The sequence below is a fragment of the Typha angustifolia genome, chromosome 14, assembly GCF_048772165.1.
Source record: "Typha angustifolia cultivar Huaian chromosome 14, ASM4877216v1, whole genome shotgun sequence".
Classification (NCBI taxonomy): domain Eukaryota; kingdom Viridiplantae; phylum Streptophyta; class Magnoliopsida; order Poales; family Typhaceae; genus Typha; species Typha angustifolia.
In genome coordinates, this window is record NC_133252.1 from 2,507,632 (window position 1) to 2,535,241 (window position 27,610).

Here is a 27,610-nt window from a genome sequence, read left to right on the forward strand (position 1 = left end):
TATTTTATGTATAAAATTTATATATATATTGGTCATCTAGAACAAGAAACATTTGCAACAAAAGCCCTAATAAAAGAAGCCCACTTGCTCTTACCTTTTTTTTCTCTCTGACAAAGGTAATTAGAAGTCCATAATCCCGTCAAACACTATTATATCTTAATAATTTGGGATTAATTAGGTTAATCGCGACAAGTACACGTGTCGCTTTCGTCGTTTGGGAGATTACCTTTCGGACAACTACTCTTCGTATTTATTTGGATATATCTCTGTCCCTAATGTCGGGTGTCTGAATCTGGGCCGTTCAGTACCTCCCATATCGGGCAAATATCGTACATCGCCAGATTAATTAACTTGTCGTCTAGCTAATATTAAATCGGTATTAAATGGATACGTCCTTGGCTAATAAGTGGTGGTTATAAATAATTATCCAGCCTACTTTCACTTATCCGGGAATTATTTTGATTAAAAAAAAAAGAATATATTTATCCAAACTTCGTAACCACGTGGACGGCTACGATGAACTTGCACCGTATATTCCCAACATGCCTTTAAAGCTCGATCGACTCCCGAGGTTAGATATTTAATTTATGACTCCACTAATTATTATTAATTTTTTTTTAAAAAAAAGTAACTAATTAAAATGGAGGGAAACAATAAATTATTTCTTAACACGAGCCACGCACTTCATAATAATAATAATAATTATTATTATTATTTGGATCTTATGATCTCTTCGGATGCACGTAATTAACTAGAATACTTATTATAATTTCTCTCGTTAAATTAATTAATTTTAATTAAGCTAAGAAGAGGATTTGTGACGTGTCGAGCATTCGTACGGGTTACGTGGAGCCATAAGCTTACGTGGCAGAAATAGTAAAGAAGCACATGGGGGGGGGTGGGGGGCGATATCAGAATGCCCCTGCGGCGGCTACGGGTTTAAAAGCCGTCAAATTAAGGTACTTAATTGAAAATTTTATGGTATATTTACCTTTATACCCCTGGACTTTTATTATGCTGCACTCTTTTTAGTGGGCATAGTCAACTCCTTTATTCCCTAAGACTTAGGCTTAGAGTTAATTACAGTTTAAACCCTAAAACTTATGGACAGCTTGGATAATTAATGAGATTAGTAGGGAGAATGGGCTTTTATTAATTAAAAGGGACTTAAATTACTGTTTGTTGCGGCTTCTAACCGTGTGAATTAGTTTATATAAAGTAAGTAAATAATAATTAAAATGATTAATAAGAGTTTTAAGCAAGAAGGGAGGGGGGGCAAAAGTGGATTATAGTCTCCGATCTGAGCACCCTCCTGGAAGCCGGGCATTTATTTTTCTGGTCCACACGAGACGCGGGCGAATCCAACACTGCTTTGGATTTTACCGCTTCCCCACCTCCGCGGTTATATTACCGCGCTGGAAAGCAGCGTTGTAGTTCCAACTCCCTCATCGTCGTCCACCGATATTTACCCCTGGAGAGATCGCCTTTCACATGCCCAACTTCCACTAAGAGGGAGGAGGAGGACCACTTTGTAGCTTTTATATTATAACTTTATATCTCGCCCTGTTTCCAAGTGCCCACCCTCCATAACCTCTCTGCTCTCCTCTCTCTCCTCTCTCTCCTCTCCATCTTATCTGCTCTGTTGCACGAAAACTTGGCGAAGGTGGGAGCTTGAATGGAGTTGTAGCTCGAAGTTTGGAGGAGGAAGAAAAGAAAAGAAAAGAAAAGAAAAGAGGAGGTTTGTTAGCTTACTTTTTTTTTTCTTTCTTATCTCTCTCCTAAAAGCTGGCTTCTATTCTTGTAGACTTTTTTTTTCCCCGTCCTGCTGGTTCCTTTTCTGGATTTCAGTGCTTTTTTGGTGGCTATGCTTTGATCTCTGCTGCTGTTGCTTGTTCTTTTGTTGGGTTCCATCCTTTTTACCATTTGGGTTCTTTTGGGTTGGTTCGGGAGGTCGGTTGGGATGCTCTAATGGCGGCAGCCAGGAGAAAGGTGCTTGGGAATAGCCAGTAGAGGTGGATTTCGAGGTTTTTCTGATTGACCCAATTGGCATCAATGTTCCTTACACGTTTTAGTCAACGATTTGAGCTCAACTTCGATCTGGTTTCGTTGATTGAAAGACAGTTTCTGATGCTTTAAGACGTTTTCCTTCCCATTGGGTTTTGGGTGGAGCTTGGAGTACGCGTAGGTAGGAATCTGTCTTAATTACCTCCTAACTATTTCGGTCTTAGTGTTGGCTTATTTCCTTCCTTTTTTCACTTGGTTTTTGAGATCACAAACCTTGGTCCAAAACTTCTCTGTTTCATCACATCTATCAATGTTTGTTCTTAACCTCTGATCATGGAGTTTCTTATCAGATCTATGGCCTAATTTAGCTGCTGCAAAATTATTTATTTATTTATTTTGTGCCTAAATCTTGATTCCAGTGTTTGTTGGCGATGCTTTATTTCTACAGTACTACAAAATGTTATAAGTAGTTCATTTTCCAAGATGGGTCATGAAAATGTTGTCTGATTCTTTCCTTTTGTGCAACACTTCTTTCTTTCTATTTCTATATCTTCTTGTGATAAATGAAGTCTTGTCTTCCTTTCTTGGAATGCTAGTGTTGGTGGGTACGGAATAATATTAATGGAAGTGGTTTTGCTTCGCTATGTTTAGTTATTTCAGCTTCCATTTCTGATCAAATATTTGATTCCTATAGGAAACTGTTTTGGAATTTGTCCAACAACTTGTCTAATGCTTTATACTCCATGTGCCATGTTTGGAGTGATTAGTCCTTTTGCTTTAATTTCTGGGACATGACTCCCTTTTGCTGGATATAGATAGTATGCTAAGATTCAAAAGGATAACAGAGCTCCTTTTGCTGCTTAACTTTGGTGATTAGGGTCATTCCTTTTTTTCTTCGCACGTAGGTTTTATGAGATCAGACATGGGTATACGTTTCATGGATCCATCCCCTTGCTCTTTTAACATTCTTTGGTCTAGATAGTTAGGCGATGATCATTCGATTCGCATGAGTTGCAGATCCATCATAATACTAGTTTTCTGACGTGATACCTAGTTCCCTGTTTTTATCTTTCATTTCATAACTGTTCTACACTATATAAACAGAATGATCTCGACATAATTTTCTGGTTCAAATTTTATTTGCCCATTTTAAGACTTGAGCTACAACCAAACGGTCTTTGTATTAACTTCCTTTGGTTGTGTGAATCTGAATATATGTATTCAGCTATTAATGAAATTGTAGTAGTTAATACCTTTACCTCCTTTGAATTTATTTGGCATTTAATGGTACATAATGAATAAATGTTTGCTTTGCATACATGGCACCCTCTGAGTGTTCTCTGATATTCCAGTTGCAGGACAATACTATATCTGATTCTGATTCTGTGCATACAGACCTGATTGCTTGTGCTGTTAATAATGATGGGTGGTCTACTAATGGAGGGCATGGTCTATCCTGGAGGTCATAACTTTGTGCAATTTATGTCGCCCAACAACGAGAAAAATCTATGTTACAATCCTCTCCTGCATCAGCCCTCTGCTGGTGATTGTATCATGGGAGAGGGAGATCTGGTCGACCCTCCTCCGGAGAACTTTGCTGAGGCTGTTGACGAAGAGAGCGATGACGATATCGACATAGAAGAACTCGAGCGCCGCATGTGGAGGGACCGGATGCGGCTGAAGCGATTGAAAGAGCAGCAGCAAAACCGCAACAAGGACCAAGGGGATGCGTTGAAGCAGCGGCAGTCCCAAGAGCAGGCGCGCCGAAAGAAGATGTCCCGAGCTCAAGATGGGATACTCAAATACATGTTGAAGATGATGGAAGTCTGCAAGGCCCAAGGATTTGTTTATGGGATCATCCCGGAGAAGGGCAAGCCTGTCAGTGGTGCCTCGGATAACCTAAGAGCTTGGTGGAAAGAAAAGGTTCGGTTCGACCGCAATGGACCTGCAGCTATTGCCAAATACCAGGCTGATAATGCCATCCCTGGATCCAACAATGAGATGAACTCTGGAACTGCAAGTCCTCATTCACTGCAGGAACTGCAGGACACAACACTGGGCTCTCTCTTATCTGCTCTCATGCAGCACTGCGACCCTCCACAGCGAAGATTTCCTCTGGAGAAGGGAATTGCTCCACCATGGTGGCCTACTGGGAATGAGGAATGGTGGCCTCAATTGGGTATTACAAAAGACCAAGGTCCCCCGCCTTATAAGAAGCCTCATGATCTGAAGAAGGCTTGGAAGGTTAGTGTGCTGACTGCTGTTATCAAGCACATGTCCCCTGACATAGAGAAGATCCGAAGACTTGTGAGGCAGTCCAAATGCCTCCAGGACAAGATGACCGCCAAGGAGAGCTCAACATGGCTCGCAGTGGTCAAGCAAGAGGAGGACGCGTACATGAAGCTCCACCCGGATGCCTGCTTACTTCCATCCTCTGGGAGCGGACTCACAGGAGCCATATCTTTTAGCAGCAGCTGCAGTGAATATGATGTTGAAGGTTTTGATGAGAAGAGTGAGGATGAGGGCAATCACAAAAGAGCTGCTGCTGATGGAAATACTTACAACTTGGGTGTCACTGCAAAGAATGACAAATTTGTTGTATCAGCGCCAATGAAGGAAGAGACTGATGTGGAATTTGTCCAGAAAAGAAGTGCTATCGAGCCTGATCTGATGCTGAACAAGCGCATCTATACATGTGATAACAGTCAGTGCCCACACCATGATTTCCGCCTCGGTTTCTTGGACAGGAACGCGAGAAACAGCCATCAGTATATATGTAAGTATCAGAAATCCGGGCTACAGATGGCAGAGAATAAACCTGCTGTTTTCTCTGTTCCCTACAATCCCCAGGCAAATCAGAATATGCTTGGGTCCAGCAGCAATCCTATCAGTTTCTCAGATTTCGGTCTTCCTGTTGATGGGCAGAAATCGATCAATGATCTGATGAATTTGTATGATAGTAGTGTCAACGCCAACAAGAGCATGAACCAGGAGGGCGTGACGATTATGGATGGGTCTAGTCCTCTTCAGTCTAGAGTTCAAATGGATGACAATTTCTTTGGCCAGGGGACTGCGATTGGTGGCGGTATCTTTGAAGAAGTTAATAACTTGATCCAGCAACCGCAGTTCTTTGTTCGTGACAGTCTGATGCCACCCGAGCAACCATTTGCAAACGGAACCAACTGGTTCTACTGAAAGGTGCTAGATCATATGATCAGAAGTTTGATTGCCTATTACCCGAAGTAGAGAGAAGAACTAGCCAACTTTGTGCCTTGGGGAGATATATATCCTCTGCGCACTCGGTTATAATTTCTTCTTTCTTTTCTTTTACCCTTTAGAACATATGTGCTTATATTCTAGAGATAGCTCCCTGGGAGTTCTCATGAGAATTCTCCATGGATGCATCTCATAAGACTTGGTAAAAGTATAGGTTTGTTGGGTCGCAGTAGCTTTGCTAGGTGATGAATGTGTAGGTTATATATAGTCCAATCCACCGATGAACTTTCGTCGAATTGTAATGTTTAAACTCTCTATGATATGTTTAATTAAAGATCTACTGCTGTTTAAACTTGCGCCTTATTCTATCTGCACTGGATATGCGATCCTCGTCAACAATTCGATAAATGTATATATCTTTTGCTAATTAGTTCTTTTGCAAATTGTTTCTCATGTACTGTGTGATATGACTACAATTTATTCTTGCAAAGGAAAAAAAAGTTGGTTATGGATTTTGATAAGCTTCTCTGGTGGTGTGTACTCGGATGAAAACGTTGCAGATCAAAAGATCAAATAAAGTGCCTTTTTGGAGGCCTAAAAAGCTATTCTTGGTCACAGGTCCCTTCTCTTTATGCAGATGCATCTTCTCATCTGTAACTCCTCCCATTGCTCACACAGTCACACTGGGCACAAAATGGTCAAAAGTCATGAGACTTGGCAAAAGACTAATCCCTCAATTTCCACCTCTTATGACATCCAATTGCAGTCCAAAGGATAGCAACTATGAATATTTTCAGGAATATTCTTCTCTTCTCTTCTCTTCTCTTATCCTTTTCCTAACTCTGTCTGAATGAACTAGGGTAAACTTTTTCTAAATTATTTCAATTAGTACACATATGTAACACTTGAAGCTTTTTTCACAATTAAATGAAAAATGCAGTGTTACATGCAAAAAAAAAAAAAAAAAACAGAAAATCTTAGAAAAGAAAAGGAAAAAGTTTAAAACAAAAATGTGGCCATTGTTGTTGGCTCCAAATCCTCCAAGAGTTTCCACACTCTCTTATGTCTACATCTTATGAATTAATGAGCTACTTTGCGCCTATAAATATTCTTAAAAGCATGCAAGTGGAATGGATTGGTCCATGCTTGTCCTTTGGGTGTGTGGAGAGAGAGAAGTTATGGAGAAGAAAACAATTAAAGAGAAAGAGTACCTCTCACCTTGGTGAGGAATGAAGTGACTGAAAGTGTTAGACAAGGATTCTTATACTCGTTCTTTTACTTGATTTGCACATAATAATCCTCTTGGTCCAGACTTCAAAATAGAAGCAAATTTTTGTGCTAGACTAATTAAAATTGATCACCATCTCCAGTAGATGGAAAAAAGAAGAAAGAATTGATTTGATGTGTTTGATAAAGATAGAGGATAAGATAGAGATTGGAGCAGAGCAGGTCAAGATCAAGTATGAATGGAGTTTGACCCAATTGGGTGGAGTAGTGGTTTTGGTTCTTTTCAATTTGCTCTGCAGTAGAGTGACTTGGAATCTATCCAAACATTTAACATGGAATTGCAGGATGTTTTAATCTGATTGAGATTCGATGATGCAGGTTAGTGCAACAACACATCAATCGCTCGCATTCAATTAGGTTAGTTCTTTTCTAACTGCTCCAGGATCCAAAGAAAGCTGGTTAAGTACAATGCAACTCAAATTCATTCTGATGTAGTAGAGAAAGAATAATGCTGAACTACCACTTTAAATCTAGAAAAGGAAGAGTGCACCAACCAAGTTGCTGTGAGATGTGAAAGGTGGTTAGTTTCTCCCCTTTCCAATTAAAACTTTGGGTTGTAAAATTAATGGGTCTGGCAGCAGAAGTTGGTCAAGAACTCACAATGAGACATCCAACTGATCTCTGCAATTTATTGACAGGTTTTCTTTAAAGTCCCCAATTGAAGAACCTTTTAATCTCTCTCTCTCTCTCTCTCAATGAATTGGTTGGGAAAATCTTCTGGTGATTAGTTGGTAGTGAATCAGAATTTGCAAGAGAGACTTGTGATGCCATGGCATGCATGGCTTCACAAATTCTATGGTGGTCCAGTGCTTCATTTGAGATGTCATCCTCCTACAATTGGGCTATGATTGCATGATTGATTTGATTTAAGGTCTTATCTACTATTCTACCTTTATTTTTGTTGGACAACTTCTATCCAATTCTTTCTTTCTCCATTAACTATAGACCCTTTAAAGGAAAAATAAATCAATGTTTTATTCAAAAGAGGATACAAATAATTATCACCAAGTACAACTTAGCACTATCATATCTCAATTTAATTTGGTAGTCTGGATCACTTAATTCTTGTTAGTTGTTGATTTGCTTTCAGTTTTATGTAGATTGTAATTAGGCTGCTTTAAGATTTGATTAAGAGTAATATATATATATATATATATATATATATATATATATATATATATAATATATATATATATATATATTATGAGTGTTTTCTTATTCAAATTATGTTATGTTATTTTCAAGACTGTAAAATATAATTAGAATTAATGAGTAGGGTTATTTATAAATAAATAAATAAATAACAAAGTACAACCTGCATTGCATATCATCAGCTATCATTTCATTTGCGACTTAGGAACAAAATTGGCTTCATAATTATTCTATTATCAGTAACTAAAATTAGAGATTCGCAATAAGAGAAAATAAATCATCATTCACACTTGATGTCATGATACGTTTTATCTCTTTTGCCTTGCTAGAAATAATCTCCCCCAAATTTCTATAAAAAAGAAGGAAAAATAATCTATACCATCTTCACTTGACCAGAATCAATAAGAAGTCTCATGTTTAATGTCCTCTAGAAATTTTTAGAGATTAACCTTATTTATTTAATTTTTTAATTTTAACTTAGCAAATTACATAACCACTTTGAGAAAGGAAATCAAATTCTTATTAAGCACACAATTAGGTTTGCTGCGGATGTAGACTTGAGTTCACTCCTTTACAACAGTGTGTTGATACTGGATTGAAATTGGTGTGGGTTGATCATATTTGAGTTAGTTCAGGACATCGTCAAATGCATATCAATATATCAGTTATGTACATTCGACACTATGATTAAGCCCACACTCAAATCCTGTAACTCCTCCATCTAGTATTCGTTATTAAATGTGATTGAGAATGTCAAATGTATGCGATCTGTGTGCCAACGTAAATTTGACAATACATCAAGACTGATCCAAATGGGTTGGTACCCACTGAATCCTTGTCTCATGCTAATGATCCAGGTCGTATTTGACTAGCCAATTCTTTCTTAAATAAGGTCTAGTCTAGTCGGGTCTCGAACTACTTTCGAATTGAGTCAAAGCCTAATCTAGTGCTGCCCGTTTTCATATTTGAGCATATAGATGGGTCAATTGGGCCACCCGCCAGCGACTCTAAGGTTCATTATATAAGCAAATTTATGATATTAAATTTGCACGTAATTTTTTAAGATGTAATGTTTAGGTGTAATATTGTCTTAGTTAACAAAATTTTTTTTACCAAAAATGTATATAAATCAAGAGGCTAAATTCTCTAATAAATATTAGAATTTCCTAATAAATTTTCTTTCTATGTTGACAACTTCCATCTAAATAAACTTGTATAGACATTCAAAATTGTAAATTCCTACCATGAGCGAATACGCCAACATATACGAACTCTAATTAGACGATCCGAGAACTATGCTAGGCCGCTTTAGACCTCCTTACTCAAGTCAGTCCAATAGGCTTTTGAGTCAGGTCGAACTAGCCCAAGTGTGCTCAGGTTGAGTTTGGCCCAATTTTGTCAGGTTAGACATGAACGAGCTTCGAGCCGAGCCCGCTTTGGGCCTCCGAGCTTTTTGAGCAGCCCTACTTCCTCAAAGGTGATTCTCCTGTGGTTTCCCATGCATGCTTTTTAGGTTTTCCCATGACCATAACGACCCCCGATGGATCAGGGGATGATCAGCCCACCCAGTTAGACAATAAGACACTAGCAAATAATGGAAATTATTTTGTCTTTTGTCCCAGATCCATTCATTTTAGGTGGGACACAATTTGGTAGATGCTAAGTTTTATTGCACCATTCAAGATGTGTGGGGGGTCACAATGTCTGTATGCATGTACGTACGTACGTACGTACTTACGTATGTATGTATGTATGCATGCATGTAGGGCTATGAGCCAAATTATTTCTAGATCGAGTGTAGTCCAGGGGGATGTCACATGTCATGGGGTCATTATACGACATGGTAGCACTATCGCGAATCTCGAGGCAAGGACCAATCTTGAGCATGCAGATCTTTTGGGATATGAGAGTGCAGCCTTTTCTCCTCTGGGTTGGAATTTTGGATCTACTCGTATCTAACATCGGATACTGTTTTAGATTTGGGTCCATGGGGTAAAATATATTGAGGTAATATACGTCATAGAGCTAACAAAAGTGCCGCTGATTTGACCTACCTAATGTTAGTAAAGTTTTATATATATATATATATATATATATATATATATAGATTATAAGATAATTATAGGTTAATTAAAGATGCTGCTATTTGTTTGATGTTTAGATTATATAACAGAGTCAACCCTTAAAAAGAAATTGAGGTTAAATGAGTTGAAATCATAGTCATAGAGTGTAATAGAAAATTCACAGGTATGAAACCTATTACAACAACAAGTACATGCACGTACACTCTTACCCGGTCTACCTCATTTGAACCGGACGCCTAAGCCGGTCTGAGTTGGACCGGGCCACTTTCCTACTCTTTACCTTCCCAGGTTCGACTGCGTAAACCGCTGATGCCGGACTAGACCGGTCTGGTCCAGTACGAACCGGACTAGGCCCAACGTTTACTGCCTTCTCACACCGACAACTGAGCAGCGAACCGCCGCCGCCACGCCTCTTGGGGGCGGCGCCGCCTGTATCGCCGCAGCTGGATGCGGAGGTCGAGAAGTTCGCCACGCTTCCGCGGTCGAACCCCTCCGCTGTCGTTACGCTCCACTGCACGCTCACCTCGCTCGGCGCGTAGTTCAGCTCGCTCGGCGCCGAGTCTTCCACCACGTTCCACCGGAATGCGGCGCCGTAGCTCGCCGCGGCGCGCTCGAGGAGCTCGTCGATGGAGTCGCGGCGGCGGTAGCACGACGCCGTGGGGCACGAGGTGGAGAAGCTCTCGATCTCGAAGAGGTCGGAGCTCGCGTCGCTGCACTGGTCGTCGTCCTTTTGGCGGAATACCTCCAAGGAATCGCGTGGCGACTCTTCTTGCGGTGGTTTTAAGATGGGGAAGGAGAACCCATTTGGAATTTTGAGCGGCTTGCCGGTTTCCGCTGGGAAAGGCGTCTCCTTTAGGGAGAAGAGAGTGGAACCGCGGATAAAGTCGTCGCCTTCGGTATAATTCCCGGGAGTTATCCTCATCTTATTCACCTCCTCGATACCAACTTCGAGATTTATCTCTTTGGCTGCGGAGATTTGTATCCTTCTACTGACGCAAGCTTCCCCGGTTTCGTCCTTTGAGCCAATTGGGCTCTTGGGTTCGGAGTACTCCTCGACGTCGATGGATTTCTCGCCAGAACAGGGGCAATTACGTCCAAGTAGTCGCCGGCCGGTGGAATAGGTCCCCCTCGCATGGTCCTTTATAGATAAGCCTCTCACAGGTTTGCTGAGGAGGCCGGATTGGCTATTCCAACTCGCCTCAGAAGAAGAAATCGGAGTCCCAAAAGACCCAGTTGGGTAACATCTTCCGTACCCATCGGTGGAGGAGATGGAGGGGTCTCTCAGGCTGGTGGAAAGCTCGCACCTTTCCGCCGCCATTCCATGGAGGACTATGGTTCTCCTCATGGAGATGTCTCGGGAATCGTGCTTGTCGCTGAAGTAGCTCTCTGCTTCAAAGATGCTAAGCTCCGTGTCGTCGTTCCAACGGCTAATCCGACCGCAATTGTCAGAGATGGGGAGTTCTCGGACTTTGGTCTTTAGAGAGAGATGAGAAGGTAATCTGGATTGGAGTGGTGGCCTTGGTGGAAGGCCATTGTTGTAGCTCTGTGTTGCTCGTCTATATCTCTCCATCTCTCTCTCTCTCTCTCTATCTATCTATTAGGAATGAATGATGAAGAACATTAGAAATGCAGCTTCTCAGGTGTATAAGTAGTAGTTTGTCATCCTAACGCTGTAAACAATACGTACATGGTAAATAAGAAACAGAGGCTACTTCTCTACTACAAGATCCAGTATAGAGATCGCATTCTAACAAGGCAGTAGCTTTAAATGGTAAACAAGAAGGTCAAAAAGATAATTTATATGGCAAACAAGAAAGCATGAGATTATTGCCCAATTTTGTTTTCCCTGTATCAAGGGATATGCACTGCTCCATAGCATCTCCAGAAAGCTAAGTGCGCAGCTAAATGGGCAAAGAAATAAATTGATGTGGGCAATTCTACCTACTCTTATGTGCTCAAGTTGTCCCCAGCATTCATTTGTTCTGCAAGTATATGCCCTTAATCTAGGTGACTATATTGTTCCACGTTTATATATTTCTATGCAAGATCAATGCATTCATGACAGCAAAGCATATTTGGACCAATTGCAAAATGATAAAAAGAAAAAGATATAGAAATAAACATACACAAAATAGAGAAGAAGAAAAAAAAAAGAAGCTCATAGCAAAAACACAAATGCATGCAGTATCCCACACAAGAGAATCTCAAACCATCTACACACCTACAATAAAAAAAGATATCACCATTGCACATCAAAGCTTGTGGTGTTCTATGTTCTCTTGTGTTGTATGTCAGAAGTTGGACATAATATAAGCATGTGGGGAGATATGTCGTAGAGAAATATGAGTAACAAGCTTTGTCCATTTCTTGTAATACTATTAAGACATCAGGATCACCCAAAAAGAAATATTGATTGATACTTGTTTGTTCTTTTCCTTCCGTAGATCCCGAACCACGAGATCTCTTCCATGCTTATCCTAATGTGGCGTTCTTGTTTTCTCCACATCTCAATGCAAACATGTTTCATATTTAGGGACCCCTGCTGTTATTATAAATAATGGTGGAGAAGCTTTACCTTTGGTCTTCTAATTATCATATATAACCCCCAGAGAGATAATAACTATTAACAAAGAGGCACCAAATTAGTATCTCAGCTACTGTAGATTCTTGAAGAATAATACATCTAGATGGCATGTTCTTGTACAGTAGCATCAGTGTCGGATATGTTGCAGATTTGTACTATTGCTCATCCAATATGGTATGTACTTTTTTTTTTTTTTGAAGCAAAGGAGTTGAAATAGGATTTGTACTTTATCTACAAGATCTCTTTTTTATTTCCATGACCATGTCAACTTGGTGTCAAATAAGAACAGAGAAAAAGCCCTAATTTTTATCTTCAATACCATTGTCCAAAGTCCATCTTCCTGCAAAATTTTGTCAGCAAAATATAATGATGTGGAAGGCAAAGAACATCATGGATATCTTACCCCATTATGAGATGGTAGCAAATCTGTAGAATTTCAATGAAGACATCAGAAGCCTAGAGGAAGTGAAGTAATATAAGCTTCTTCTATCTTTAAAAGTTTTCAATGCAGTACAAAGTCTCTGGAAGAGGCCAAGATGTACATAGATCCTATCTCCATTTCTGGAGAAACTATTTCTATGATAAAAAACTTGCACCCATAGGATGAATAATTGTAGGTCTTAAGGTTATATTATGTGACATGATATGAGCACCTTCTTACTTATTCTCAATTCACCATAACATAATGCAGAATCTTGGGAGCACAATTTCCTAAAGGCATCATTTCAAAAGTTAACAGTCTTCCAGATATTAGCATTCACAAAATTTTGTGGGGGTCCAAATGTGCTCCTCATAAAGTAACACTTTATCTTTGAGTACCTTAAAAAGTACTTAACATAATCTCCAAGCACAACCACTCACCTTTCTTTTTCCTTTCAAGAAAGTCCAGACAATTCTTATTGAGATTTAAAGCTTCCATAAATCATTTGTCGCCCTAAACTTGGTCCCAATTCACTTCACATATGATAATATAGTATCATATTGTCAATGCTATAAAGATGGAAAAGGATTGCACAATAATTCATCAATTATCACCAGTTCTAAATAAAGATGGAAGAGAAATTTGCACAACAACATAATCACCAGTTTGAAGTGGTATTTCAATAGTTAGAACTGAAAACTGCAATTGTGGAAGGGCAAGCAATATGCTATTGAAAATTATTTTATGAGGCCACACACCACAAGTATTTAGACAATCCTTTTTCTCCCTTGTACTTGAAATAACATGAACCAAGTGGCTCCCTCTAATCAATCTAAAAAGAAGTCTGAGGGTATTATTGAGATTTAACAAAGAACTATATCCACGCAAAGATTATTTAACATGTATCTGCATCCAAATGCTAATACGGACCCATCAAACATAATTTGAGGGCTATCACATGAGAATCATTTTCTTTGAAACCTCTACCATAAATATTCAGATAAAGTACAGAATCTGCATGCTGTTATTTAATAGTCATATACTATTTGGAAGAACTGTTTGCATGTGAACTAAACCGAAAAGGTAGCATAGTAGATAACGCTTCGTATAGGTTTTGAATTATTGGGGGTAGTCAGCAACAGTGGTCATATGGGATTTGTTTGTACTCCAATTGCTCCATCACATATCTCATGCCCTCCAATCCTATTGTATTTTGGAACCTTATTTCACCCAGAAGGTTCAAATGACACAAAACAAATCAAACAACAAAACAATCTAAGAAAATTGTGATAGTATCTCAAGGATGATATAATATTAAAAGCTGAAGAAGGGAATAGGTATCTGCAGCTCTGGCTGCAGGAATTCCCTGAAGATGGGTTACTCTGCTGCCCCTATTGGCTGCAAATCATCACCAGTTAGAAGTAAATAATTATACCAACTTTGTAGCCGATCATAGGTCACAAAGTATTTTGACCCTAATAAATTCCTGAGGTTGAGGCTGCAGATGGTCCATTGCGAAAGATTAACACAAGAGATTCAGAGACAGAAATACATATCAATAAAGTACCAAAATATGGTTGTCCTCCTAATATGTATCAAAAGAGACAAACACAGTCAACAAGCCTACTATTTAATGCTTGTTTGTGAAGTTTCTTTGGATGGCCTTCATTGTGCAATGAAGCACAATGAGCAAACACTACTAACAATAGCCCACTATTAGGACTGTGTTATAGCAACTGAGAATAGCATCATTTGCAGATGCAATCAAGAACATATTTAAGATGGATCCAAATGTCAGCACGTCTTACATGGGCACGGGGGCATTCACATACCAGTAAGAAGTTTTCTAGCTTCAACTTGAAAGTGCCAGATTTAAGTGAAGACAGGAAATAAACTGTGAAACAGATGCTAAAAAGTTGGACATGATGACAACTAAATGGAAAAACAGGACTTCTAGCTGAGCCTGGAGAATGGAATGAACAGTCTGATTATTGTTGTTTAAGGATAAGAATGAATCAGCACACAGATTTGACAGTGAAAAAAGTTATAGCCATATTTACTTCTTTGCCTGATACCGTTAATAAACTATGTAATTTTATTTGTTTAATATGGAAAAAGATACAAATCTGGTGTTGGATATCCAATCTGACTTGTAAAGCATACACATGAATGTGACATAACTAAGATCTATAATTTCAACCTTCGTCACAATAGCCCCAACATCGTTCTATAGATGCATTGTGCCTATAGCCAGCCACAACGTGACTATTGTTCGGATGATATCAGTATCTATGCATGAGGGACCACTGACAAAGATCAGTACTCAAAGTAATGAAATAAAGATAGTGACTGATATCAGTCATATTACATGGAAAGAGCTAACAGATAATTGTTCATAGCATGCTTTATTAGAGCCTAATGTAAAGTCGATCCACAAGTTGCCAGCAGAGCACTTGCTCAATCCTATTACAGGAGAGTTGAAAAGAAAAAAAAACTATACCAACAAGCGTTTTTAAGTATTTTCATAAGGCCTCCCTATGAGTAACCTGATTGCTCCATTGATTAAGAACCTGGAAGTAATTCAAGACAATCACAATCTCCTGGTCAAACTTATGATCCATAATATCAGCTGAAGAACTCAAATGAACAGCACAGGACAGACATCACGAATTGGAAATTATGTAGGCCAATTGCAAGGAGACAGAATCAATCGCTGAAACAACTTGTAGCCATTGACACTTATGCACCATGTCAAAATCATGTCACGGTGAGTTAAGCTAAAGATGACGCCAAATCAGCAACTGACCAGTAATATCATAAGGGACTGCAACAGATGAAGATGACATCTAGGTAAAGATGTAGTAAACCAGTACTTTGTTATCGCTTGACCCATTGGAAGCTCTTCCTTGCTTTCGCCTTCCCAGGCTTCTTTCTTTCAACCACACGTGGGTCTCTTGTCAAGTATCCAGCTGCATCAAACCAAACACGCCATGTAAAACAATTCTAGTTCAACACCTAGTAGAGGAACTGATAAAAATCCCAGGTAAAAGTAACATAAGAATAATATTAGTACGATTGATCTAGTTTCTTGACTTTTACCTGATTTGAGATATGGCCGAAGCCCTGGTTCCCAGTTTTGCAAGGCCCTGCTGATTCCTAAACGAATTGCTCCCACCTGACCTGCAATTCAAAAGAAACAATCTCAAGACAAACTGCCTGACCATCATGCCACGGTTCAGCTTCTATGAACACTGCAGTCTTGATTAGCAAGGAAATAAACTGGTAAAATAAATAGTTATGGATCAGCTTGAAGATACTAGTTGGTAGGCTTAAAATCAGAGTTGAAAGAAACAAATGCAGAATTTTCAAATGGTGCCAACATTATCATCTGAGCTTTTTCCTCCACATCATGGTATCAACTTGAGGATAACACAAAGACGAAAAGTCTCCAAAGAGAACAGATTTTTAAAATGTCTGTTAACCTAAAATCAACCTCTAGAAATACATACCAAGCTTCCAACTGAAGAGAAATTAAATAATAGAGACTTACTGTAAAAGCTATAAGACAAGTTGATAGTTAGAATAGTTTCTTCCCACTCATGAACACAAACTAAAAACAGTAGAACTACATCACACCATTATTTACAGTAGAAAACTCATATATTACAACAACTTTCACAAATGTCATTCTACGGAAACCTAACATGAGTTTCTTGAGTATCTATTCTTACCTGAAAAACCACCACCTTTCACAGTACAGGTCACATTCCAAAGACCTAAAGTCTTTGTCTCTGTAAATGGACGGAGGAGTTCAGCTCGATGATCTATAATAGGGAAGTATATATCAAACTGCTTATCATTGACAATGAATTCTCCATTGCCAGGTTGAATCCAAACACGTGCTATACTGCATTTCCTTCTTCCAGTTCCATAAGCCCTTCCTTTTTCATCGACTTGTCTTACCCGTGCTTTCGCAATTTCCTCCTGTTTCTTCCGCTCAATTTCAGCTCTGCTTGATGTAGCATTCATTCTTGCTATAGCTTTATCTTCTATTTCTCGTAAAGGAGGCAATCCAGGAATATTTCTTACATCCTTTAAGAGGATCAAACTGTCAATCATATCCTCTGTGATTCCAGATGCTGCAATCAGATCTCCAAATGCTCGATTTGGACCTGCAATTATAAGATTGAATCCACAGAATATAAGATTGTACCTCTGCACATTGTAGTGAGAAAGCGAGATATATTACACTCTTTCAAAAGACACCAAGTATTGTTCATCTTCTTGATCATATTTAATCAGTTTGTATTCTAAAAGTCAGCTCTGTGATTGTTTGATAGATGAGGCTTACAAAGTTCTATAACCAAGTTCAGGTCTAAGAAGCACAGACACGGATACAGGACATGGATACAACACGATACGGATACGGGGATACGACAAATCCTAAAAAAACAGGACACGATACGTTTAGGACACGGCAAAATAAATAAATAAAAGCATTATATATATTATTGATACGTTTAAAGAAATATTTTTCTAAACTTATAGTATAAATACACGAGCATGCATAAATTATTCATGAGAGAAAAACAAAACGTATACAATACTACATAGCCAAAAATGATAATGCTAATACGTGATAATACAATTCTATATTATAAGAATAAATATCTAACTACCTGAGAATAAATAACTAACTACCATTATTTAACTACAGTGGATGGCATAGGCGAATCTGTGATTTTACAATAATTTGCATTAATATTAATTTTCTTGTATGTACTAACTTGTGATTGTTGCATTATATTTCTATAGCATATGCGGGAATTTTCTAAAATTGATAATTTATGTTATCAACTTTTATAGTATATGATAAATCTTATGTCCAAAAAGTTTTTCAAGGGTGTCTAAAAGTGTCTAAGGAGTGTCCGAATTTATTCTATAATTTTTTAAATATGGGATATGTTGTAGAAGTATCCGACACGTGTCCAATAAGTGTCCGACGAGTGTCGGTGTCCGACAAGTGTCGGACATGGACACGGCATGCTATTTGAAGTGTCCGTGTTTTATAGGTTCAGGTTTACAACTACTTAAGACGCTGTTAAAAACATACAAATAAAAATTGTATTACTAAAAAAAACTTCTTATAAACTTATTTAGGCAAGTTGCAACCAAATTACTTGCATCTTTTGGGGAAAAGTATTATAGATAATCAAGAAGGCAACTCCTAATAAAAAGAATTGCAAAGATGTTGCATCTTAGCGATACACAAATTAGAATAAAGAAAATAATCAAATATAGAATTGCAGAACAAGAAAACAAATAACCAGCATAAAGAACAATGCTCTACAAAATATCCTCAAATACAATAAGTACAAGTATCCCCGGCTTACCCACACTTCATAGTTCATATAGCATGATAGCTAGAAGTTTGTCAACGAGAATAATTTATAGAGAGAACATATCTGAAGGTCAGAATAAACTGAAAAGGAGCATGTGGAGAAGTTCTACAACAAAAATATATGATATCTTGTTTTCTTGAACGATGCCTATGAGGCCAAAGATCTGACCAATTGATCTTTGGCTTAATAAGACCAAATTCAATCATTTTATTCTCCATCCAGAAAAGGCAGGTCTACTGGTCTACCTAGAAACATGAAATGTTTATTAAAATAGCTACATTTCTTTGTAACAAGGCCAACATATAAGGCTACACTCTACAAGAACTTAATTGTTCGTTTGTCAGATTTAGGTGCCAGGTAACCAAGCCATGTTGTTACCATGTGTATGCTCAATAAGGACAGAATTCTTGTGATCTTCTGATTTAGGATAAAATAATATGTCCAATTATCAGGATACCAGATGTCAATATATTACTAATAGAATATAAATTGATTTGATAAAACCAAGAAAGAAACTCAGAAATACAAAGAAGCATGAATTTAGGCAAATTAACCACCATTACTAATCAAAGGATTCAAAAAGGAAAGTATGCACAAATTATCCAAGATAACCTAGAAAAGTAGCTCCTTTAAGTGTTCAACTTCCAATTGGATCCAATAAAATTTAGGTCTAATGCGCTTCTATGGTATTTCTCGTATTCCTTGCTTATATCCTAGTAGACCATGCTTCATCTTTTTCTATTCATATGGTGTTTCAGTTTAACAAATCAGAATTCAAGAAATCATAGAAACTTATATCTGTAAGATTTTATTACCTTTAAGCGTTTCTAAAAGCTCTTGCTCTTTCTTCTCTAACTGCTGCTTCTCATCAGCACTCTCCTTCTCCACATCCTCAACCTGGCCACTGCCGATCCCATCAATCCCTACCTCCCCCTCCTCTCCAGCACCAAAAAGATCAACTTTTTCCTCCGCCTCCCCCAAAGACCACGGCTTTTCCCCATCACCCGTTTCCCACTCTTCTCCTCCCTCGTTAGAAGCGAACTCCTTATCTATATCACCGAACACATCCCTCTTCCGCTCCGCAGTGGAATCCTCCTCCGTCCAGGGATCGCCTCCGGTGGCCACCGATCCCAAGGTGTCCTCCCCACCCTCCGCGATCCCGGCGAGGCCGCCGTCGTCCTCGCCGAAGACGGAGTCGACATCACCAGACTCCGGCGATATCTTCCAGATGCCACCGTCGTCATCCCCGCCGTCGCCGCGAGAGGTCGAGAAGCATCGGAGAGTCGTCGGGAGGAGGAAGCGACGACTGGGATCAAATGAGGAGAGGGGAAGAGGAGGAGGGAGTGGAGGGGGAGAGTAATGGGAACGAGAGGAGGTGGTTAGGGTGAGGGTCTGGAGGCGGAGGTGAAGATGGCGCGAGAAGAGGCGGCGGAGCATTCTTGGAGGAGGAAGGTGATGTGGAGATCCACTAGGGTTTTAGAGGGTTTTTTCCGATTAACATCCCGGATTTTGCCACCCAGCTCTCTCTTTCTCTTTTCTCCATAATTTTAATACGGCATGCCGAGTTAACTGAACTCATCGATCATTTTAGAGAAAAATATATTTTCATTTAAAGCCCTTGATTCATTAATTTTTTTTTACCCATATACACTCCTCCAGAACTTTTTATTACTTACATATACATCATTATAAAAATAATATTCACATATACCCCCCTTGAACTAAGATTTTTTTTTTTAATTATATACACTTTTAAACTAAAAAATTTAGTTAAAGAATATATGTAGTAAAAATATTTAGGAGGTAGAAGTGGCGTTATTTCTAAAAAATATATCAACTATATATAAGAATACTAGAGCTTAAGTATAATATTTGAAAAAGATAATTGTAGTTAGACCTCTAAGACTAAAATATCCTCTTGAGAAAGTAATAGTAACTTAGTAAACTAATTTTCTTTTTCATTTTATTAGGTTTTTATTTATTTTTTATTTATAAGTTAGCACGTACAAATCACATAAACAATTATATAATATTATGATCCTATATTCTCAGTTGATAGCCAAACCCCACCAAATATAGTATAACTACGATTAATATTTTTATGATATTACTGATATCATATATCTTTTATCTTTATTTTTTTATTCTAATTTAAGATGGAACATGGAAATATTCATCTATCCTAATATTGCAAGCAAACAAAAAAATTATACCTTTCCTCTAAATATGAGTAAAAAATAAGTATAATATTGTCTATGAATTACTCTATTCTTCAATTAACGAAAACTTATATTTTATGTTTGAGATATTTTTCAATGCTTTAGGAGTCTATGTGCTACCTAAAAAAAAATAAAAATAAAATCAAAAAATAAAAATAAAAATTAAAGGAGGTATGAGAAAATAGTTTTGATAGTCTTAATGGCAATTAATGCTCAAATTGGAATAGAATAGAGTAATTAAATCTAGAAAGATATTTTTTAATTTGGTGGTATAGATTAGGGTGTGATATAACTTTAAAAAGGTGAATCAACATTAGAAATGTTTCAAAACTATTTTAATAATTTAATCAATTACATAAATTATAAACTAGTATTAATGGTAATTAGTCAAAGTAATAGTAAGGTGTTATACTAAAATTACAGAGAAAAGAAAAGAGAATCTAACTATAAAATCTTCAAAATAGGGTGTTAATCCGAAAATAATAAAAATATAGGGTGTCAATTGAAAAATACTGATCAAATGGTAGTTGGATTTAAATATTTTTCTCTTGAATTATCAAAAATAAAAATTGCTAATATTTTTTTTTCCTCTTAACATGTGATTATTAAATAACTGTGTTGAGTTTGAATCGAGTCAAGAATAAGGGTATTTTTCAGTAAATTAGTAGGTGTGATTAAGTTAACCAAGAATTTAAGTTGAAATTGGATGCACGAATTAACCGAATACCTAGAAAAATATGGGTTCAATTTGCAAATAGTAGAAATTATGGCTCGAATGGCTTAATGCTGTGATTTTGGAAGTTATCACCGTGATCAATTGGTTAATTAGCTGATTAGATATGGCAACATATATAAACATGCTTAATCTAGGCTTAGGAAAGGCTTTGTGCAATGTATCAAATAATATATTTATACAAACATTTGCTGGTCATACTTTCAACAAAGGTTATTAAGTCAATTAATATTAAAACAAAACCACCGAAAAAGATGCAATTTTTATCTTGAATGAATCTGGAAGAGAGAGAGAGAGCAAGTAACAGACACAAAAGATCAGAAATTACACTGGAAGAACAGAAGAAGATTAACAATGTTTGTTGTTAGAGTTCACCAGTTCATCATACTTGATGATCACATCATCACATAACATTCACCAGTTGAGACTTAGAACCAATTGATGCATAGCGAATCTGCCTTATTCTAGGGGCACCTTCTTGTGTGCACCAATTCTCTATAGTTCTGCATCCACTCACAGAGAAGTGCAAGAGATTATTAGGCAGTATTTCCTCCATCCTTGAGCTCAGATTTGGAACATCATGAATTTCAAGGTGTTCGACGGATCCCAGATGTTTCAGGCAGCTCGGTAGATTTTTGAGGCGAACACATGAGTGCATTCGGAGGTATTTAAGTTTCGATGGCAGCCCCAACTCGGAAAATGAAATAAGTTCTGGGCATGAAGATATCTCTAGGCTTTCAAGAGAAGCAAGATCCTGCAAGCTTTCATTACCAGCCAGCGATAGAAGCTCGCGGAATTCATTAATCTTCAATCTTTTGAGAGAAGCCAATGGTCGTAGCGAGCTTCTGGTTATATGTCTGGTATCAGCAAAACGCGTCAAAGTTAGCATGCAAAGAGAGGTGAGGCAGCCAATCCATCTGATGATGTTCTCATTGCCCTCTTCAACAAATAAATCACGAAGGCGAGGAAGCCAAGGAAGAGAAGACAAGCTTTGACAGCTTTTTATCTCCAACTTAGCAAGTGTCGTTGGAAGGTGACTGAGTTCACACAACATGGGACAACGCAAAATGGAGAGAGCATGGAGTTTATGAATCTCGCCTTCTTCTGTATCAACGCATCTTGTAAGGTTAGGCATATCACATAAGATGAGAGTCTCTAGAGATTGAAAGCCTACAAGTTCTATGCTTCTCACTTCATGCATTCCTTCGACATGCAGATTCTTGAGCTGAGGTAGCTTACCCAGAAGAGGGAGACCACAATTTTTGCAGTAAGAGAGTCTTACAGTGTCTAGATCTGAGAAAGACTGGTCCTCTATCCATGCAGGAAATCTTCTGCCAGGGTAGTTGTCAATGCGGAGATACTTGAGCTTCTTAGGAGGGCGGAGCCATTCCATAATGCCCTCACTATCATTTGTACACGTACCATCACTCCATCGCAACATCAGATTGTTGATGTATTGCTTTCCATTCAATCTGGACTCTTTTACATTCTCCACATCAACTACATTTTCTAATTTCAAGATGCAAAGCTCTCCTTTAAGGTTCAGATCCTTCAGCTCATGTAAGTTGCAGTTGCTATCAGAGTTCACAATGAATCTAGAGAGTGTCCGAAGAGAAGTTAACTTGTTGATTCCATGTGGCATCGAAGTTAGATCAGTTACTCTCTCCCAGTCAAGATGCAAATCAAGATGCCTTAGGTTAACCAAGTTGCTCAATTTTTCTGGTAACTCCACAAGTTCATAGCACTCACTGAGCATCAATGTCTGCAAATTGCAGAGGTCACTCACTGATTCAGGAAGCCTTTTGATTCTGGTATTGGAAAGGCCAAGGTACCTAAGGTGTGTCAAATCACCAACTGAAACTGGCAACTCTTCTATTTCACTATGATTCAAATCCAATGTCTGCAAATTGAAGAGGTCACTCACTGATTCAGGAAGCCTTCTGATTCTGGTATTGGAAAGGCCAAGGTACCTAAGGTGTATCAAATCACCAACTGAACCTGGCAACACTACTATTTCACTATGATTTAAATCCAACACCCGCAAGCATCTTAGTTTGCAGAAAAGCTCTTTTGGAACTTGCTTTAGACGCAGGCAAAATTCACCACATATCTTCAAGGTCCTTAGATTCTCATATTGGTAAATCTTCTCAAATGCGAGCTTCTCATTGTTTTGACAGAACAAAGTTGCATATCGAGCTTGTGCAGGTTCAACATTTGAGGTGACTTGGTTGCCGCTTAGAAGTACATGTTCTGAAGTAAATCGGGCTAGATCATACATTAGGCGTGGCATTCGGAATTTCTCCTGCTTCTGGTAACCAGATCTCTCAATAAACGATTCCAATAGAAGATAATCAAAATGCCTACTACCTGTTGCTTCCAATCGGCTCCTCCCATTCAATTGAATCAAACCTTCTGCCATCCACAATCTGACCACCTCATCTTTGTTGAATTCATAACCACTAGGAAATATAGAACAGTAAGCGAAACACTGCTTTAGATCAAATGGCAAGTGATGGTAACTTATCTGTAAGCTAGGCAAGATATCATTTTTTGCTTGCTCAAGTACTATGATTTCGTTCAGTATGTTTGCCCACTCTTCTTCTTCTTCACAATCATACAAGAGGCCCCCGATTGATTTGGCAGCCATTGGAGAGCCTTCGAACTTTTGGACAATCCTCTTACCAATCTCCACCAAATTCTCATGCTCATCACACTTCCCTTCCTGGAAAGCTCGGTCTTGCAGCAGCAACCAACAATCGCTCTCCTCTAGACCCATCAAACGGAAAGGAGGTAGCAAATGGGTCATCCTCCTTAAGATGCTCTCATTCCTGGTAGTGATCAAAACCTTGCTCTCAATTTTCCCGGCAAGCAAAGGAACCCAGAGAACTTCCCAGAATTGGTAATTTTCAAGCCAGAAATCATCGAGAACTAGCAAGAACTTGTTCTTGCAAAGATGCTCAGCAAGACGACTCTGCAGTATGTCTAGGCTTAAATGATCACATCTTTTGCTTGTAATAGCTTCAATGATCAGCTTTGTTGCAATGCTCACATCAGAACAACCGGACAAACAAACCCAAATCATCAAATCAAAATATCCCATCACCTGGGTATCATGGTAGACTAGTCTTGCAAGTGTCGTCTTCCCAATTCCTGCGACGCCGTAAATGGGGAGAGCAGGAGCGACAATTCCCAAATCACAAGTCAACCGTTGCACGATCTCCTTCTTCTCCTCTGCTCGACCGACGATTCGGGTCCCCTGGTTACAAGCAGCAGAGCGAGAAAGGCGCTGCCTCTGACTCGATTCACTCCTCCTCCCGTCTTCAGACCTCCATCTAAAATTTTGGCGGGAATCAGCGATCTCCTTGAGCCTTTGATCGAGGTCTGCGATCTGGGTCGCGATTTTTCGACGTTTTAGAAGCTTCACGTCGAATTCGAGCCACGAACGCTTCCGTTTGCGAGATGGGTCACCATTGGTTTGCTTGGAAACGAGGAGGTGGGTTTGGTAGCGATCTATGAGCTCGTCAGCATCAAAGGCGACGCCTTTGAGCTCGCGAAGCCAGTGCATGACCGACTCGTCTTCAATTTGGCGGTTCTCTTCGGCGTCAGTGAGGAGGTTACGGATTCTGCGAGCTTGTCGCTTGAGCCTCTCGATATCTTCTTTGAGGCCGCGTAAGAGGGAGACCTCGTCGCGAAAGCGGGAGAGAACCAGATCGGCGACCTTATCGGAGAGGATTGGGATGGTAGCTGCTTTGTAGAGAACATTTTTAAGCTTATCCATAGCAAGAGGATGGAAGAGAGAACGGGACGGGGGAGAGAAGGGAGTTGACTTGGAGAAGAGAATTCACGTCGTTAGTTTGTAGTTTACCCGTTGTACGGAACCATTACGCTGCTCTGAGAATAACAGCGTGGATTTTGCACTATAATTCAGGTTGGGCTATCCGACCATGAGGAGAGAGAAAATTTACAAATTGCTTCTACAATGAAACTATTCTTCCTCCTATAGTTTAGACTATAATATAAAACTATTATCTTTTCCATCCGAAATAATAGAGAAGTATAAAAAAAAAGTTAAAATATCAACATAGAGAGTTTTCTCACCATAATAATTATTAAAATATCATAATTGTTTTTCTCCTTTTTATTAAATATTCAACATATTCTATTCTTCAAATTTAAAACAAAATGGACTTTCGACCTCTTTTATCTTCTCCAATCTAAGATTGCAACCCTCAAATTTTAGCTAATATCTAACTATCAATATTTTTTTTCTTTAAATATATAGTAGCAATAGGGATAACTGTATATGTCAAGTATAATTTGTACATATAAATTGGCAAATTATGTCTCAGACATAATTTTATCTATATAAAATGTCTAGATTTTATGTATTGGTTTTAACATAAGTTATGAGGTATTTGATAAAAAATCAATTTAGAGCACGTATAACAGACGTTCAAAAGCATGTACATATCAAGAATTTTCTAAAGGTTTGAGAGTAGTTTTGATATTTTATGGAGGAGATATGTAAAAACTTCATAAAATTACCCTAGGTTATCTCTTTAGTATTATTTGAGTATTCACTGAGTTTTGAAATCAATTATGAAAAGCTATGAAAAGCAATACATCTTAGATTTGAGCAAGTACGACCTTACAGATATAATCAGAAGTATTGACGAATGGTCTATAAGTGAACTGTTACATTTGGTTTAGTCATTGATACAGTCATAGATATGATCTATAGTTTTTTGCCCTAGTTTTAGAGGAATTTTCATGTAAAATATATGTATTTGAGATTGTCATTCTACACCTGTTATTTTACATTTATTATTAATAACATACAGCGGATTCAATCTCCTAGGGATTTTTTTTTTTTTCAATTGGTATTGGAGTTGGTCATCTTAGGATTAATCACTTTCATATTGGTTAAAATGGGTGAGATCTTATGTTGTGCTATCTTACTATTTTAGTTACTTGTATGCTATCTTGGTAAATTAATTTTGTGCAATCTCTATTTTAAATCTTGATTTTGTCGTCTTGATTCATGTTTTGTTTTCGAGCTATAGTTATGTTTATTTGTGTATGATTTAATAGATTTTTTTAATCTTTAATTAGGTTTTATTTGTACTTATGTAATTGACAAATTGTATTTCAAAACATAATTTGTAGTCCTTATTTTATGTATGAGCATATACATAAATTATAGTAAGACATGAGATATTTGCTGAAAGATATTTATGTGAAGATTAATTTTGAAGTCAAAATATTTGAAACGATACTAGAATTAATATTAAAGTGCTCAAACGATGTTATGATAGCTGAAAAAGTATAAAATATTATCCAATGACGCAGGAACAACCACTCTACATTTATTTGTCTTCTCTGCCGTTTGAAATGCGTTCAAACGCACTTTGGCACTATTTGAACACACCCTAGAATGTTTGCAGTGCATCCACACATACAAAGGAGCATTTTTGACCATTCGAACGCAGTCGTGGAACTTACAAATTTTATGGTTTTTGTGAGATCTAATTTGACTTAAATTTAGCTTTATCATTATAAGACATATAAAAGCTGGGATACCCTAACTCTAGAGAAGGTCGATCATTGATTAGAAGAGGTATTTATCTTATTTATAAAAGATATTTCTCTTGTCTAAGAGATATTTACTATATATTTAAGATATATTTATATTATCTCTAAGAGGTATATAAACGTGTTTAATCTAACCTTAGATTAAGGCCGTCAATTATTATTTTGAGATCATATTTTTAAAGTCATCTATCATTATTTGGAGATCATATTTTGAAGGTCATTGGAGATCATTTCTCTATTTTAGACGGAACGTGTTGAATTTAACTCATCTCAATACATTTATATCAGATCTAAAAAAACTATATTTTGAGAGTCACTGAGATGGAATGATCAACCTCGAGAGTCACTGATGTTTGAACCTATTTGGGAAGCAATATGTTGTAAGTCTAGAGAGCGAGGTTGATATAGATTGAGTTGTGGAAATTGACGAATAATCTATAAGCTTCTTATTAATTACTATAAATTTTAGTAATTGATTACCATCTGAGTTTAGATTTATGCTTTTTTACCCAGTTTGAGATTTTTCTACTTAAAAAGTTTTATGTTTGTGATATCTTTTTCACGCTTTATTTTTCGCATATTATTATAAATAGCGTATGATAAATCTAATCTCCTACGATGTTATTATGTTTTTCAATTTGTACCCTAGCATACTTAAAGATTTAGGTAAGTAAATCATTTTCTTTTCTCTTTTGCTTATATCATACTTGTTGATATAAATTTTTAAGTGCACATATACACTAAGTATATACCATGGAGTTCATATCTTTGTCTGGTTTTGGAGTGAATTCATTCAGTTACTTTGTTTGATCTGGTTGTTGTTTCTTATTTTTGATATCTTAGATTATTCTAGTCTCTATGTGTGATCTAATGTATGACAAATGTTTTTCATAATTCCTCATAGAATCTTATATCA

General features: G+C 37.8%; 4 protein-coding genes across 7 annotated transcripts; 1 reads left to right on the forward strand and 3 right to left on the reverse strand.

Moving 5' to 3' along the window:
• Positions 1-1,473: 1,473 nt before the first annotated feature.
• LOC140775557 (protein ETHYLENE-INSENSITIVE 3-like 1a) lies at positions 1,474-5,576 on the forward strand. Of its 4 annotated transcripts, none has more exons than XM_073118934.1 (3): positions 1,474-1,738; positions 1,805-2,185; positions 3,400-5,576. In XM_073118934.1, the coding sequence occupies exon 3, from the start codon at positions 3,424-3,426 to the stop codon at positions 5,197-5,199; it is 1,776 nt and encodes a 591-aa protein (XP_072975035.1). In that variant the 5' UTR covers positions 1,474-1,738; positions 1,805-2,185; positions 3,400-3,423; the 3' UTR covers positions 5,200-5,576. The 4 variants fall into 4 exon arrangements, with proteins under 4 accessions (XP_072975035.1, XP_072975033.1, XP_072975031.1 ...); XM_073118932.1 differs by having other exon boundaries at positions 1,475-1,738; positions 3,357-5,576; XM_073118930.1 differs by lacking the exon at positions 1,805-2,185 and having other exon boundaries at positions 1,475-1,738; positions 3,357-5,576.
• A 4,286-nt stretch (positions 5,577-9,862) lies between these two features.
• LOC140776079 (protein PHYTOCHROME KINASE SUBSTRATE 4-like) lies at positions 9,863-11,897 on the reverse strand. The gene is made up of 2 exons (XM_073119640.1): positions 11,431-11,897; positions 9,863-11,337 (listed from the first exon to the last, which is right to left on the reverse strand). The coding sequence occupies exon 2, from the start codon at positions 11,311-11,313 to the stop codon at positions 9,958-9,960; it is 1,356 nt and encodes a 451-aa protein (XP_072975741.1). The 5' UTR covers positions 11,314-11,337; positions 11,431-11,897; the 3' UTR covers positions 9,863-9,957.
• A 3,230-nt stretch (positions 11,898-15,127) lies between these two features.
• Positions 15,128-19,704, reverse strand: LOC140776607 (small ribosomal subunit protein uS9m). The gene is made up of 4 exons (XM_073120358.1): positions 18,966-19,704; positions 16,480-16,920; positions 15,848-15,928; positions 15,128-15,717 (listed from the first exon to the last, which is right to left on the reverse strand). Exons 1-4 carry the CDS (start codon positions 19,585-19,587, stop codon positions 15,626-15,628), a joined length of 1,236 nt encoding a protein of 411 aa, XP_072976459.1. The 5' UTR covers positions 19,588-19,704; the 3' UTR covers positions 15,128-15,625.
• A 1,613-nt stretch (positions 19,705-21,317) lies between these two features.
• On the reverse strand, positions 21,318-24,911 carry LOC140776431 (putative disease resistance protein RGA3). Its single transcript, XM_073120142.1, has one exon. It carries the CDS (start codon positions 24,878-24,880, stop codon positions 21,506-21,508), a length of 3,375 nt encoding a protein of 1,124 aa, XP_072976243.1. The 5' UTR covers positions 24,881-24,911; the 3' UTR covers positions 21,318-21,505.
• Between the last annotated feature and the right edge of the window lie 2,699 nt (positions 24,912-27,610).